General features: G+C 40.0%; 1 protein-coding gene across 1 annotated transcript in view; it reads right to left on the reverse strand.

Moving 5' to 3' along the window:
• Window positions 1-15,260, reverse strand: part of LOC126471348 (barH-like 1 homeobox protein) — a 108,131-nt gene extending 92,871 nt beyond the window's left edge. The window contains exon 1 of the mRNA XM_050099469.1: window positions 15,182-15,260. Coding sequence (XP_049955426.1) covers window positions 15,182-15,245 — 64 coding nt within the window. The 5' untranslated portion in view covers window positions 15,246-15,260. The remainder of the gene's footprint in view (window positions 1-15,181) is intronic.
• Window positions 15,261-16,101: the final 841 nt, after the last annotated feature.

Consider the following 16,101-nt stretch of genomic DNA (forward strand, 5'->3'; position numbering starts at 1 on the left):
GGCAAACCAGCACTAAACGGGATATGCGATAGGGAAAAAAATAAAGAAAGAAGAAACCATTGTATCATTTCCACTGACGACGGCCGGTACACTGTTAGATTTGACTACTGTATAAAATTATGCAGCAGCAACCCTAATTCTCTAGTATGCTTAAATGTAAAAGTAGCCAAACAAAGTGGAACCGCTCTGATACTTAAAGATACTGCCGCTCGTGGAGCCATTTTCTGTGCCGCATTCATCACCCGACGGCACGGGACTACAAGCTAATACTGTACTCGGAAGCCGGCCGAAGTGGCCGTGCGGTTAAAGGCGCTGCAGTCTGGAACCGCAAGACCGCTACGGTCGCAGGTTCGAATCCTGCCTCGGGCATAGATGTTTGTGATGTCCTTAGGTTAGTTAGGTTTAACTAGTTCTAAGTTCTAGGGTACTAATGACCTCAGCAGTTGAGTCCCATAGTGCTCAGAGCCATTTGTAGTCGGAAACAAGTATTTTTGTGTATTTTTTCTTTTCTCTCTGCCATGAAACAGGTCTGCCAAATAAGACTTTCCCGAAAATTTAACGAGCCCAGATGAGCTTGGTATCCGTGGTAGCTAGAAAACTGTTACGCGAAATAATGTTACGCTGCGGCACCTGTTAGCTATACAGAGTGATTCTTTTTAACGTTAAAAAACCCCTGAAGCGATGCAGAGACAAGTGATTTATTACAAGACACGGGGGGTCGCAAATGTTGGAGAACAGCCCAAAAGTGGATGACAAACACTGGACAGGTGACATACTTCATCGCGGGTGAATGGATGATTGAGCGATGCAGTACTTACATTTGGGCGAAGGATGTATATTTCGAATACTTTTTCGAAAAAATTGGAAATTTGTGGTAAGTTTTATGGGACCAAACTACTGAGGTCATCGGTTCCTAAGCGTACACACTACTTAATCTAACTTACGCTAAGGGCAACACACGCACACCCATGCCCGAAAGAGGACTCGAACCTCCGACGGGGGAAGTAAGTAGAAGTTACAAAATTATTGTACTCGTTGTAACCAAGGAAAAGCTGTTCTTATTTTGTATTTCTTTTCTTTTGTCCCTTCCTTTTTTTGTTTACAAACATTATTTAGTAAATAAAACGCAGAACATTTGCTTGTAACAACGTAATTCGAAAGCTTATACTCATTTGCTTTTGACGCAATACGGTAGGTTTTTGCTGTACTGTACTTTGCAATAAACCAGCGGAGACCGCGAAACCGATAAATAAAATAATAATCTTACAAGAGTGTAAACACATAATTGTCTAACTCAATGAAAGAAATTCTGCCTACCAGACGTAAGACTCGGAGCTACACTGGCGTGAATACTTGACCAGTGTTCGGATGATCAGGTATGATAGACCGATAGGCATAGCCGCTGCACATGCGGCGAGGTACACCATTTGGTGACGTCCCATGTTCAACATTTCTCATCCACTTTTAAGGTATTTCCTGACATCTGCGGCGCCATCTGTCTTATACTCAATTACTTTTCCCAGCGTCATCTACGTCGATTCAGAGGTTTTTAAACGTTAATAGGAATTATGCCGTATGTGCAACACTATCGCAGCTGCTGTTAAGAAATGCTTTAATTTCCTCGAACGATTTCTCAATGAACATCTTCAGGTGACAGGTGCCTAGGAATTTGCCGATTGCTTTAGTACACATGAGAACAGTTTCAGGGCATTTGCACTTGCTGGTACTATATCATGAGGCTTGGTATAAAATCACATGCTACTGAAACTGTTTTCATGTGTACTAAGGCACTCGGCAACGTCCTAGTCATGTGCCACCTGAGGGTGTTCAATGAACGTAACTGGTAAGCGGAAATTAAAACATTTCTTAATAACAGCTGAGGTGGCGATTTACATTTAGCTTAAACTGTCACAGAAATGTTGATGCATACGGGTGTACCAAAAATTAATACACAATTTTTATTATGTCATTGTGCGAAACGAAAAACACGAGATAGTTGACGTGTATCTGCTGTTTGCAACGATATGCAGGAAAAGAACGGTAGTCTCTTAAGATGTTGAGAACTATCAACACGAAAAAGAACATTCAGTGCTTAGTAGCCGCATCCAGTCACATAATGAGATATTTGCTTACCTTTTACTGACACACAGAAATTGCTTCATCTGTTTTATAAAATACTGTTCCTATTGAGAAACCATTTTCTCAGGACGGACTGTGCTCATGAAACACTAAAAGAAACTATTCGTAATAGTGTGTCGTATCAAGTCTCTAACTTTGTGGCTGAAATATAACGCTAATGGAAGCTGCTAGTGGGATATTACCATCAATGCTAGCTATACAGCCTCAGTGAATAAAGTAGTTGAACATGCTACATAATGTGCAGAATAATTATAAATCAAAGTGCCCTAAGCGAAATATTCTATCACAATGCAGCAACCCCTAGCGGTGATCACTTTGGTTTAAGAATCACAATAAACACTTTCTGTACACCTCATCTGAAAATTTAAATTTTCATTTACATCTACTGTATACTCTTAAGTGCCTGGCAGAGAGTCCATCGAACCACCTTCACAATAATTCTGTATTATTCCAATCTTGAACAGCGCGCGGAAAAAACGAACACCTATATTTTTCCGTAAGAGCTCTGATTTCCCTTATTTTATTATGATGATCGTTTCTTCCCATGCAGGTCAGGGACAACAAAATATTTTCGCATTCGGAGGAGAAAGTTCGTGATTGAAATTTCGTGAGAAGATTCCCCCGCAACGAAAAACACCTTTGTTTTAATGATGTCCATCCGAAATCGTGAATCACGTCAGTGACACTTTCTGTGTCCTATTTCTCGATAACACAAAACGGGACGTTGGCGCGCCAGATACATACAGTCTGAGGCCGCGAGCTCGTCTCCAGTTCACCAACGGAAATGGAGGGTGAAAATCATCAGACGAACGTTAGTCGAAGAACCCGAGACAGAACCCAACACGCAGTTTGTGCTACTCTTCTTTGAACTTCCTCGACGTACTCCGTTAATTCTATCCGGTAAGCAGTATTGCAAAAGAGGGCGGACAAGCGTAGTGTAGGCAGTCTCCTTAGTAGATCTGTTGCATCTTCTAAGTGCCCTGCCAATAAAACGCAGTCTTTCGTTCGCCTTCCCCACAACATTTTCTATGTGTTCTTCCCAATTTAAGTTGTTCGTAATTGTAAGTCCTAGATATTTAGTTGAATTTACGGCCTTCAGATTTGTCAGATTTATCGCGTAACCGAAGTTTAATGGATTCCTTTTAGCACTCATGTGGATGACTTCAGACTTTTCGATATTTTGGTTCAATTGCCAATTTTCCACCATACAGATATCTTTTCTAAATTGTTTTGCAGTTTGTTCTGATCATCTGACAGCTCCACTAGAAGATAAACGACAGCGTCATTTGCAAACAACCTAAGACGGCTGTACAGATTGTCTCCTAAATCGTTTATATAGATAAGTAACAGCAGAGGGTCTATAACACTCTCTTGGGGTACACCAGAAATAACCGACATGATATTCCATAAGCACGCAATTTGACTACATTGTGCATTGGCTAAAAAAACCAGTAATGAAAATAAACAATGCTAGCTGCTACGAATCGTATCTATAAATGATCTAATATACGGACATGGTGCTGAAGAATGTCCACAATGAATAAGCATAAATTGAAGCACGTGTTAAACAATCAAAATTCATGTTTAATGTTTATGGGTGTGCCAAATTCACGGCCGTACTGAGAGAGAAGACCGATGGTGAAATTTTTCAGACGAGGAATTGTTCGAGATGTCACATACGGAAAGCTGTCAGCTACATAGGCCAGAAGTATTCCAATTAGCAGATGAGAGAAAAAGTGAATATCACTCTAATTTAGTACGACGTAGGATCGGAGGATTGGAGGTAGCCTACATTAGGGTATGACGAAATGTTGGTTCATCAATTTACAATATGACCAGGTCTGCGACCCAGAAGAACGTTATTGAATTTTTAGCAATAGTTCGATATTAGATAAAGTTAACAGCAGTACTGACTTGATGAACTGTGAAATAGGTCACATCTAGACTTTCAATCGGCTGCAGCGATATACTAACGTCATAAAAACGCAGACGAAGCAAAGAAAGATTATTAAGAACGAAAAAATGTTACAGCAGCGTTGTAGTTCATTTTGACCGAAGCTACTGTTGGTCCACTCGGCTGCAGCGATAACGAATTTCTTCTGATCCGGATCTTTACGTTACACGTCTCTATGTGAGAAACATTGTCACGAGCGAATCTCGTCATCCATTTCTAAAATTATGACCAATTAGCAAATCTACTGAACATTTTTCTCCATTCTGTCGGAGAATAATAACTGTCTCTCGGTCGATTCAAATCATTCTGATGAACTTAATGTTCAATTTATAGAACCACTGCTCTCTTGTCATATTGTAACATCAGAATACGATACCACAATGAAAAATTCAGCCGTGCGTTTATAAATATGTCGTATTTCTAAAGATGGTATAAATTTCTAACATTTTAGAAAGAGCACGTCTCTTGAAAAACATAAAATACTATCATAATTCCTATTCCAAGAATTTGTGAGTAAGAGTATGGCAGTCACATGCATCCGTCACGTGTATTGGGTACTGTGCTCCAAATTTTCGACTGTCCCTAATTTCTGTCCCAAACTGTTGCTATAAATGACTGCTCATCGACATTGAACTGATATCGTACAATCTATTAGACTAATCCACGTTCCGTATAATCAATGTATGCCAACTGGGAAGCTGAAGACATCAGCCGAATCTAACGAAAGAGCTGATAAAATCTTTGAATGGTTCTAGTTTCTTAGAGCTAGCTATAGCTCTTTGTTTCATTGGAAAGGCATTGCTCTCACTGTCGGAGAATGACTCAGGTAATTAGACATGTAAAGTCCGTATGAGCATGCTGCGTGACCAAGTACAAAAACAGCACAGGTGCGACACGAGTCCTTTTGAGGAAAACTTATGTGACAATGGAATGGAATATAAGAAACAGGTTGAGATTAATAAAAATCGAAACAGTGACCTTCATATGAGATGTAATACAGATGACTGACTGAAATTATTGAAAATACTCACCTTTATATCAACAAACGTGTGAATTTATGGTATAACCGTCAGAAGTTGATGGTATGAGCCATTGATTTAATTCCAAATATGTGACCGCTGCAACTAACCGTTTTATCTTCATTTTAGTTTAGATTTCTTTTGCGCCTTAGCTGTATCGTTTCTAATATATGCTCAATTAGATTAACATATTACGGATGGATAAAAATTAGAAGCAATGTTTTGTCAAATTTGATTACATTACATAGGCCTGCCTTTTATCTTGTTTTGTTTTATTACCTGTGGTTCTTGTGAACTACCACAAATTTTGCTCTTTCAAGTGTATCGTCTCTTTAAATTTATTTTATTTTCTTCTTAAGGTCACGGTATCAGAGCCTATGCTATGTGTAATATAGAAATGTATGTCAAGCATCCATTTTTGTCGAGTGGTTGTCGAGAGATGTCGTTATATGTGGTCTCTATACACACTACCCTGATACCCACTCATCCTGTGTGTTTCTGTGATCTTGCGACTGCAAATTTTCACTCTCCAAATTAGGAATGGTTTCATCTGTCGCAGCTATGTAGCATATCCCCGTATGGTCGTCCTCATAATAAAAACCGACATCAGACTAATTTAGGCCTGGAGTTGATGTTAAAAGCGTTGTGAATTTCGTTCCAAATGTATGTCTGACATAAATAACTGTTTGCGGATCAAAGTGCTGTCATTTAGAATAAGAAATAGTCTTTGTTTTAATACCATGTTGAATCTTTGTCTTAATACTGCGATGAGATGAAGACGTAATTATTTTGTGTGAGCTTACTGAGATGAACTTTCCAGTGGACAGCTGATCTGACTTAAATCACTATTCGCTTCTCAAACAACGCGCTCCCTCGCGTTAAATTCCCAGTGACGCCCCGTCTAATGTGTGACTCTCCAGTTAGCAAACTCCTTAAGACTTTTAAAATAATAGTTAACAAAAATGTGGTGGTCTGAAATGACGTTATAAGTAGCCTCACTGTTACTAAGTGTGGACGCAAACCGATTTGGCACTAAGATCATTTCTTTTTAACACAGATTGCTTGGGAATGTACTATATTTGAATTAAATGTAAGCTAATTTTGTTTGGTTGCTACATTCCTTTTGTTATCTACACTACGCTTGTCCGTCTCCTCTGTAGGACTGCTGATCGGAATGGGGTCATTATCAGATAGGACTGACAGGGGACATCGAAGAAGTTCAGAAAGGGCAGCTCCTTTTGTAGGCGAGAGGGTATCACGGATACCAGTCGGGGTGGCAATTTTCCGCTACAGCGAGATCTTTTCACGAAATGTCGATCACTAACTTTCTCCTACGAATGTGAAAATATTTTTTTGACTCCCACCTACACTGGGAGACATGACCATCGTGATAAAATAACACACATCAGATCTCGCGTGGAAAGATTTAGATGTTCATTTTTCCGACGTGCTATTCGAGAATATTCCGGTCGAGAAAGTTGTTCTATGGACCCTCGCCCAAGCACCTAAGTGTGACTTGCAGAACAGTCATGTAAATCTTGCACTTTCCTAAAAAATATGTTTCTTTACAGTTACAACGTGGTATGTTTAAAATTGGAATAATACTGATTTTTTCGTGGAGATGAAACTCAACATTTTGTCCTCGGTTTTAAACATATGGTTGTTCGTAACGGTGTTAATATATTATTTTGAGTACTGTAATGATTTAAGTTCTTTTCATTTCTCTTTGATGTCGTCAATTTATTAAATCGGAAATTGCGTTGCAAAATTTTATGCAGTTAAATAGTAAACTTCAAATACAGGTTTTTAATTCTCGTCTTGTGGCAAAGCGCGTACCTGGAACCCGAGAGGTCATGCGACCGAATCACGCTCGGCCCACGGAACGTTTCAGTCTGCCTTAACTCTAGCCTTCACCTCTCAACAGTGTGAGGAGCCGCCGGGAACGACACTTGATTCGGATCCCACGTTAAACTGTAGGTCCCCTTTCCGCGGTTGGATAAGTAGGATAGGTTAGGGATACGCAAGTCGCCGAAGCGGCGTCCAATTGAAAGACTTGCATTCGGCCACTGAGCCACACGAAATTATTATTAATTCAAAAATTGCTATTATTGTGGATTAGTTATCACAAAATTTCAACCTAGGGATCTGTAGGAGTTAAATATGGCCATGAGTGCGTGGCTTTGGGAAGATGAAACGCTGAACTGGAGCCGTTCTCAACAAAAAAGTAATGTTTCAAATTTCTCGTCTCGCGGACATCGAGGTCATTGATGTCTGAAGATGGGCTATGAAGTCTTCCACGACGTCGCACGAGGAACATTCGAGCATTCTCCTCAATGGATGCAAGGAATCCAAAGTCTGGATGGTCGGCCGCACATTTGAATCCGAGAACGCAGCACTGCCTTGTTCCGCAGTAACTATATCACCTACCTCTGCGAGATCTTCAGATAGAAGGAAGATAAACGTTATACCTCGAATTAAATCTCCGCCAGTCAACACGTAGGTGCGACAAATCTGAACATCGCGGTATGTACGCAGCTGAGCTGTCCACTGGGAAGCCTGTTGTATCGCATACGACGAACACTTAATTTAAAAAAAAAAATATGTTTGCTATTGAATGGATGTTACAGACCATTCTTTAAGTGCCTGGTTTATCTTATTTACTGTTTTGTGATCGTAAAGCTCTTACTGAAACACCTTGTCGTCACCTACAGCAGCAGTTTCGGCAGCGCAGAACAAGTTTCCATTAATGATCGTAGACAAAACCTTCGCGCAACGGAAAGAGTAATTTATTCTACCATAGGTACTAACGCTTAGATTTGCAGTTACTGTACACAGTTTGAACTTCACATGCACTTCATACACTGTCCCACTGTTTATTTGTAAATAAGACGTATCGTGTCCTTATTTGTAAGACACAGGAAAACCAGAATTTAACTGTCACGTTCCGGCAGAACCACGGCAGAATCAGCGGTGAAATACTAGTACACCATCAAAGAGTGGAAACACTAAGTAAAAAGAGAGGAATCAGTCACGCGCTACTTAGTATCACAAAGTAGGCGGTTATAAGCGTACTTTTAATATGTACATTTGTTCGAGGCACATGCACTACAAATCGAGACTTCAATCTTGACAATTTCTAGAGATAATACTTGTGATAACACTTGGAAATTCCCGTAAGTGTACGGACCACAAGGAAAAATAACGAATCAGTAATATACATAAGTGAAACATTCAAGAAATACAATATTACAATGCGTTTTCGAAATCTATGATAGTGAATGTCAACAAAATTTCGTTGCAAGGACGCGCGAGTTTGAAGCCGGTAGCTCGGTCCCTCCGATTCTCGCAACCAGTTAAATCATGTTAAGCTTAAATTAAATAATGTAACACACAAATTCTCAACAGAGATCCGTGATCAAATCAGCGCGAAAATAATTTCTATTAAGCCATGATTGGACAATCATTTTGTTGGGATCCATTTATGCGTTTCAGTGCGTTCACCTTCATGAGAATGACGACATGAAGAAATTAAGACATTAAGAAGACATTCAACTAATAATTTAAGAACATGAAGAGTGTTGTCTAGAGAGCTGTTACATCTATAAGAGTAAGCAAGATGAATTTCATGTAACAGGATTATATCTCTATACTGTGTTTCATTCATGCCTATCTACAACATGCAAAAGTGGGATATAACAGCCTATATTTTATTTCTAAACATTTAATTTGCTAATGAAAGTGAGCATTGGGAAAGTCCATAGCTGTAACCAATACAGCCTTAACTAAGTGCAGTGGACTGATAAACAGTTGCTAAGAGCTCAGTAAGAAGCACTGTTAAAGGATATCGCAAACTTCTTTTATAGTCCAGCGTGAAAAGAAGAAAGAAAGAGAGAAGAAGAAGAAGGAGGAGAATCTTCACTTACAACTAGCAAATTATTTTCAGTAGAATCACTCCTTAAATCTGTAACATTTGTTCTAATTTTTTAGCTGCACATTTTCACAGAAAATAAAAACAGTTATATAATGACACTTCCAGGCAGTCTCTCAGAAATTCCGCACTAAAAATCTGTCTCAAAAAAATAGAACGTACTACGTGTCTCTTCTGCCATGAAATACAGGCCTAATTATGGTATTGAGAGAATATAAATATGAAAGCCAAGTTAGTTTTTTAATGGTTTACATGCTATCTTTCACAAACATAAGCCGTTATCGTAGACCGTTTCGAAGTGTTTCTTCCATTCTGATGTGTACGAACAGTCACTTCAGAAGTAATATCTCTATCCAGTACACATCAGAAATCAAGGTAAGGTCTACAAGAGCTCATGAGTGATTTGTACTAAGTGTACCCTTTCTGACGAAACCATGTAACGCCTAGGAATTTAGGTAATCTCAGCAAAGTAATTATATGAAGTGAAAGACGAAAGAATTGTAAGTGCAAAATGAAACCAAATGTTCTGAACCCGGCTTAAGAAGCTATTGAGACACAAAAGTGTTTTCAGAGGCTGAAAAACGGGGAGTAAGTCCACGATGCGAAATAGTCAAAGCAGCGATCCGCGTGTAATAAAGACCACAAGTGAACAGGTGTAATTTGAGGAAACGTTTTACCTTATTTAATGTAATTCTAAAAAAGTGATTTTGAAAAATGCCTACCAATATCAGATACGTGTCTAAGGCTGAAAGTTGAAGGCAGGGCGTTTCTTAAAGAGTCAGAAGATACTTTCATATATAAATAAATAATTTAATAAACATGAATATTTCTTCCGTTAATCGAAAAAATGGTTCCCCAAAGTGAGGCATGATAACAGAGACTGAATTGTTCCATTGTCTTTTAAACTTACGTGAATTATCTGGCAGTACAATTAGCCGGTTTCACTGCGACGGGGAAGAGAAATTAATTACGCAAAGATGCATTGTATTCCCCACGCACTGAACGCCTACACCATTTTACGAAAATATTCTGATACATGGTGACAATTTTTTCCTTTAGACTGCTAAGGTTTCGTATTTGAAACTATTCATTAAACTAAATAAAATCTATAATTCCTTCATACATATTAGTTTTCCACTTTTGAAAACATATTTGATTATACTTTGAAAGGTTTAGTTTTTACTATGAAATGTTTATTCATGAAATTGCTTTAACGCACTTAAAAAATATTTCAACGGTGAAACAACGTTTCCATAATGGGGTATAGCACGAAACTTAACTTCACTCAAAGATATTTTGCAAAGTTGAGATCTTGTTCTCATCATATCTCTTTTCTTCAAAACAAAAAAGTAAATAAATAAATAAAATTATGAAGAGAAAGGATTGGCAGAAAAAAGTCACCACGCACTGAATATAACTGTTTTGTTACATATTTGATTCGTTTCTGGTACGTTTATCACACTTTGCCTTAGTTTTTTCTTTCTTTTTAATTCGCCATTCGTGTTTTTTAATACGCAAAGTATTACCTTTCCCTTAAAATAGGTGCATACCTCCGCTAGCTCATCCTGCGCAAGATCTGTAAAATTTATAGGAATAAGCAAAAAAGCAAGTGAAAGTGGATCCACAGCGCCCGATAAGTATCTTGAAGTGAAATAAAATACGTGACTGTATGATTAAATATTGGTTTTTTTACGTACACATTCTGTATATGTCATGCAGTTGCGGCTACACGTGATAGTAAAAATAAGACGATGTTAACAATCTACCTCCACAGCTGTAACAGCTGCACGTCAGAAAACAATTTTTTTAATAGCTCGTTCCTTGTAAATATATACTTAGAAGAAAAGCCTGTCGTGAAGTAATTCTTTATTAAGGACTAAATATGCCTCGCTATTATATAATTATACAGCTCGGAGAAATTTAAGACCAACTGTATAATACTCTGATTATCTCGGTTGACAGTGCGCGTTGAAGAGGCACAAAAATTCCACGTGACACCTGGCTTTCATGCAGTTTCCCAGGCATTTAGCTGAGAGCTGGGCTGTACCCAATTTACGCAATACCTAAGCCGTTCCCAGATGGTTCTAAACCCTTGTGATAAGCGTCTACGGTTTGTACTGTATAATGAATAGATACCATTCTGACTAAGAAAACATGTTCGAAAAACGGTTATTTTCCTACTACTGGTACAGCAAATCCAAAACACATAAAAAGCATTGTTCTCCATCTATTTCACTTGACAGGCGCCACAACTTCGGTCGTCGTATTGTATGAACATTCAGCAACTGCGCACCTGCATTAGTTGTCTGAAACCACCTCAGGCATTGAAGGATAGGATGAGTTCGACGAATTCAACTGACGCGGTACTGCACGGAGAGTGTGATTTATGAAATTCTGTCAAAGCCAGAGGAAAGGTGTCTGAATGACGGAGGCAGAGCTCTGGCAATCAGGTTATACGAACATGAGACAGGCTGCAGGTTATGAAAGCCAGAGCCAACTTTTTTCAAACATCTTTTAAGAGGAAACCACCCGTATGATGTAAAGTACGAAAATCTACAATCTCTTAAGAGGAGCAAAATACTGGAAATACTGGAAATCAAGAAACATATGATGCAAAATGCAAGCTTAGTATTAAATGACTAAACTCAGTTTCCTCCAGAAAGATGATCCTATTGGTAATATTGGAAATCAATAAACATTAGACACAGAATGCCAGCTTAGTATTAAATGACCAAACTCAATTTCCCTTTCCCACTCGGCTAAATTGAGTTTCAGTTATACAAATATTAAATTACAATTATAAATTCAACTTTATTTTTCATTAATTATTGATTATAACTCGACATAAAAGTTTATTTTTCGTTTTTAGTTAAATGTAACTATTTCTGCGCAACGTAGAAAAAATGTTATACTTTCCTTTGTAAATACTCTGCATGCCATCATTTTCGTATCTTCTGTATGAGTAATGTCTGTGTCAAGTCACAAGTCATTTTACTAGTATTTGGAACGGTAGCCTAAGAAACCGAAAGCCGATTCGTTACCAAATATATATATATATATATATATATATATATATATATATATATATATATATATATAATTTTGCTGAAGATTAGAAAAATGTATTCTATTTAATTACATTAAGTTTTGATTTCATCGTTAACGACGACTAATGACGTAATACGCATGCTGTCATATGTGGTCACAGGTTTAGTCCATAGTTTTCCACATACATGACGTAGAATGTGCACGACAGTTACTCAATGACCCAGCCAAAAGTCAGTCTAGGCGAAAAATATTTACGCTGCAGTAATACCGCAACATATTCGTTATTGTTGTAGTTCCTCGAAATGTAAGCCTCATCATGAGCTCTTGGAGTTTAGAACACACACCTCGTATTAAATAAACGGCACAATAAATCCAACTGGTAGCGGATGTATGAAATAAAGAGATATTTCAATTCTTTTTACCGCAACAATATCGTGTCACTCCCCACAGTACTATTTACATAAACATAAAGATCATAGAGTTTATTATCAAATTGTGTACTAAGGTTCCTTTTCATCATCTAAACTAGGAGTAAAATGAGCTATATCTAATGTTTTCTTTCTCGGCGAGACTACCAACATCAGTAGTGTAGAGAAAACCTATTTCAAACATTATCCATAGCCTACTGCACTGTGAAAGTTGAAACTGATGAGAGAACGCAAAAAAAAAGACATACTCTTATTTCACTCGTTACTCTTTCGACAGACACATCATTATCAAATGGATTCCACTGTTTTTTCCTTTTTTTGATCTTTATCTGCTTCAGTGACGTCCCCATCCGATGTGTATCGGTAGTCTGCCAGATTATGAAAATGTTGTGCGTCGTTTTGCGCTGGTGTTAAAACTCTAATATCAAAAGCCGCACTCTAAAAAATGTGTTTTAACATGTGTCACTGCTGTATTTGCCGTTAAGATGTTTCTTCCAGCGCCAGGAAGCACACAACCTTCTGGTCATTTGGCTGGCTGCAGCTAAAGAACGCATTAATGTAGTATGGGAAAAAAACTAAGTTCACCGGATGCAATCAGCCTCGAAAAGAGACGACTTTTCGAAGATTCGTGGGACCCATCCTGGAATATTGCACAAGTTTGCGGGACCAGTTCCAAATAGGATGAACAGGGGATATTGAACGAGTACAGAGAAGGGCAGTACGAATGTCAGAGGTTAATTGGACGCGTTGGAGTGTCACGGAGACGCCAAAAAACTTGAACTATTCCCCGAAAACTAACTTACAAAGTTTCAAGAAACAGCAATAAATGAGATATCTAGGAACACACTACAACCGTCTACGTATCGCTCCCATAAGGATCGCGAGGACGTGATTAACTACAACACGCACTGAGAGAACTAAGCAAACACTTTTCCCGCTTTTCATACGTGGACGGAATGGAAATAATTTTTAATAAGTGGTACAATGTGGAAGTACCCTCTTCTCTGCACTTGATGGTTGTTTGCAGAGCATAGATGTAGCTGAACATCGACTCTCCTAACACATACAGGAGAAGTGTCGCATTTGTGCTTTGCCCACCAACTACCTTGGATACAAATCGTAGCAGACATTTCTTAAAATCTAGGAATATACTAGAATCCCCTTCCGCCGGGACCTCGGTGACAACCTCTGCGCGTACAGAGGTATTTAAGCACTAGCTCTTTCTACACTACATACGCGAATGACAAGGGAAGATTCCTTAATAAGTGCTACAGTGGGAAGTACTCTCTTCCCTTTGTTCACAGCGGCTTACAGCGTATATTTGTAGATGTCTCGATCGCAGCTTCTATCAAATAGAGGAAAACTGTGACAGAGGCACAACTGCATTGTGTTGATCAGAGGCTCCTTTCCACTCCTTGCTTACATCACATACACTTCATATTCTCGTATGTGTCAATAGTCACGCAAACGTCGTACATATAATACATTCGTGCCTTATTAACAGACATAAATCCACCTGATGGTGGAATTTTCACTCTCCGAAACGCGCGCTGGAACTACAAGTAAAATGTTACTGTTTATAGTAAATTTTAGTTTCGTTTGATATTTCGTAAAAGTTACGGCAAAGCCTTACTTAAAATGTTCGAATTTGAATGAATATTTTGTGACATTCTGTCACTCTCGAGGGTGGGAAATCTTTAGGCGTAAAAGTAGGTTCGCGGGTACCCCACGGGTGTGTTACAGAACTTTTCACGGTGTACATGAATGACCTGGTGGATAACACCGGAGGTTTTATCAGGCTTTTCACAGAGGTTGTTGTTGTATAGAGGTAAATCGCAAGGCTAGAAAATTGTGCCGAAATGCAGGAAAACCCGCAGAGAATCTACGCTAGGTGCAGGGATGGGCAGTCAACATGAACATAAGTAAAAGTAACGTGTTGCGTATAAACAGCCATAAAGAATCATTATTATATCATTACACGATTGCTGAACAATCACTGGAAACAGTTACGTCTATAAAATATTTAAGAGTACGTGCGCGAAGCCATTTAAAGTGTAACGCCGAAAGAAAACCAATTGAAGATAAGGCAGATGCGACGCTGAGCTTCATCGGAATATTCTTCAGGAAGAGTAGTTCACCCACAAATGAGAGAGCTTACAAAACGTTTACTCGAATATTCCTCGTCTGTCTGTGATCCCTACCAGGCAAGATTTATAGAGGGAATAGAGAAGAACCAAAGAAGAGCAGCGCGTTTCGTTACAGGTTTGTTTAGTAATCGCGAAAGCGTCACGGAGATGCTCAGCCAACTCCTAGGGCAGACGCTAAAAGACAGGCGTCATACAGCACTGCGCAGTTTTCTGTTAAAAATGCCGAGGGCCTTCGTTCCCAGAAGATTCGAACAATATTTTGCTTCCCTCTGTGTATATCTCGCAAAAAGGATACGATTGCAAAATTTGAGAGATTCGAGCTTACACGAGGGCTTACCAACAGTTAGTCTTCCCTCGGTCCATTCGCGACTGGTAGAGGGAAGGAGGGAACTGACAGCGTCATACAAAGTACCCTCTGCCACACACCGTACGGTACCTTGCGGACTATAGTTTAGGATGTAGAAGTTTACATACGGATGCTGAGACGTGCAGTGGCTTTTAGGAAGAAGCCGGCGTACCTTCCCTGTCGGTGAGGACATCCCCCAGCAGGTCCTTAATGAGGAAGGACTTGCTGTGCTGCATGGCGCGGCTGTCCGCTGGCAGGTCACGACGCGTCTGGCAGTCGCCATGTGCTCCGCCGGCCGGCCGCCGCCTGCCGCGCTCCCATTGGCCGGCGCCCTGCGGCCGACGCCGCCCATTGGTCGTCGCGCAGCATCCATTACCACTGTCGGTGGGGGAGGGGAGGGAAATGACGAGTGCACCGCTGGGAGGAGACGGCTTTATGCGCCGGCCTACCATTGGTGCGCCCATTGCGGACGCGTGAAAACGCCCGGTCGCCGGCGAACATGGAGCACGCCAATTATTCTGCTTATGCATTACGACTGTGGCTGATATCGCTTCGCCGCTGTTCGGCGTTTGCAGCCCGCGGCGCCCCCTCCCCGCGCATAAATACAATCGCCAAGGCGCGTCGAGCGGAGCTACCGTTCTCCCTTAAAAAGCCCTCTTTGATTTTTGTCGCAATTTAATTGCGAGTGCGGGCTCGAGTTACTTGAAACTACGCGAAACGAACTGTAACGCTGTATCAGCCGTGCCTCCACTATTATTTTTCACGTACCGAGTGCTGCAATTCCTATAGCCAATTGCTTAGACACGAGTTAACCTGCAAACGCGAATGAGGCGCGGTGACCTCGATTCCGTACATCTGTCGCAATAACACAGTGAAGTGCGTGGCACTACACGTGAGCCCACTATACAATGCTCTTCCCACTTCCGTACATCTGACTCTACGGTCGCGTGACCGCCATGGTCGCAGGTTCGAATCCTGCCTCGGGCATGGATGTGTGTGATGTCCTTATGTTAGTTAGGTTCAATTAGTTCTAAGTTCTAGGCGATTGATGACCTCAGAAGTTAAGTCGCATAGTGCTCAGAGCCATTGAAC

The sequence above is a fragment of the Schistocerca serialis genome, chromosome 3 (assembly GCF_023864345.2).
Source record: "Schistocerca serialis cubense isolate TAMUIC-IGC-003099 chromosome 3, iqSchSeri2.2, whole genome shotgun sequence".
In the NCBI taxonomy this organism is placed as follows: Eukaryota; Metazoa; Arthropoda; class Insecta; order Orthoptera; family Acrididae; genus Schistocerca; species Schistocerca serialis.